Here is a 277-nt window from a genome sequence, read left to right as displayed (position 1 = left end):
CTCTGCATCCACGAGCGGGACTTCACGCCGGGCCGTTGGATCATCGATAACATCGTGGAGAACATCGAGAGGAGCGCCAAGGTCATCTTCGTCCTCTCCCGCAGCTTCGTCGACAGCGAGTGGTGCAACTACGAGCTCTACTTCGCCCACCAGCGCGCCGTGGGGCTGGGCAGCGAGGACGTCATCTTGGTGGTGAAGGAACCCATCGATGCTCGGGGTTTGCCCCGGCGTTTCGCCCGACTCCGGAAGATGTTGGGTACCAAAACCTACCTGGAGT

The 277-nt window shown here is 61.0% G+C and overlaps 1 protein-coding gene across 1 annotated transcript; it reads left to right on the top strand.

Moving 5' to 3' along the window:
- Positions 1–3: 3 nt before the first annotated feature.
- On the top strand, positions 4–273 carry LOC104293652 (toll-like receptor 2; the record flags this gene model as incomplete). Its single annotated transcript, XM_009893170.1, has 1 exon — positions 4–273. A coding segment is annotated over one exon (270 nt), but the record flags the coding sequence as incomplete, so codon positions are not given.
- Between the last annotated feature and the right edge of the window lie 4 nt (positions 274–277).

This window comes from Charadrius vociferus, unplaced genomic scaffold (assembly GCF_000708025.1).
Source record: "Charadrius vociferus isolate BGI_N301 unplaced genomic scaffold, ASM70802v2 C14954796, whole genome shotgun sequence".
In the NCBI taxonomy this organism is placed as follows: domain Eukaryota; kingdom Metazoa; phylum Chordata; class Aves; order Charadriiformes; family Charadriidae; genus Charadrius; species Charadrius vociferus.
Note: the sequence above shows the minus strand (reverse complement) of the source record. Positions and strands in the feature narration are given on the sequence as shown.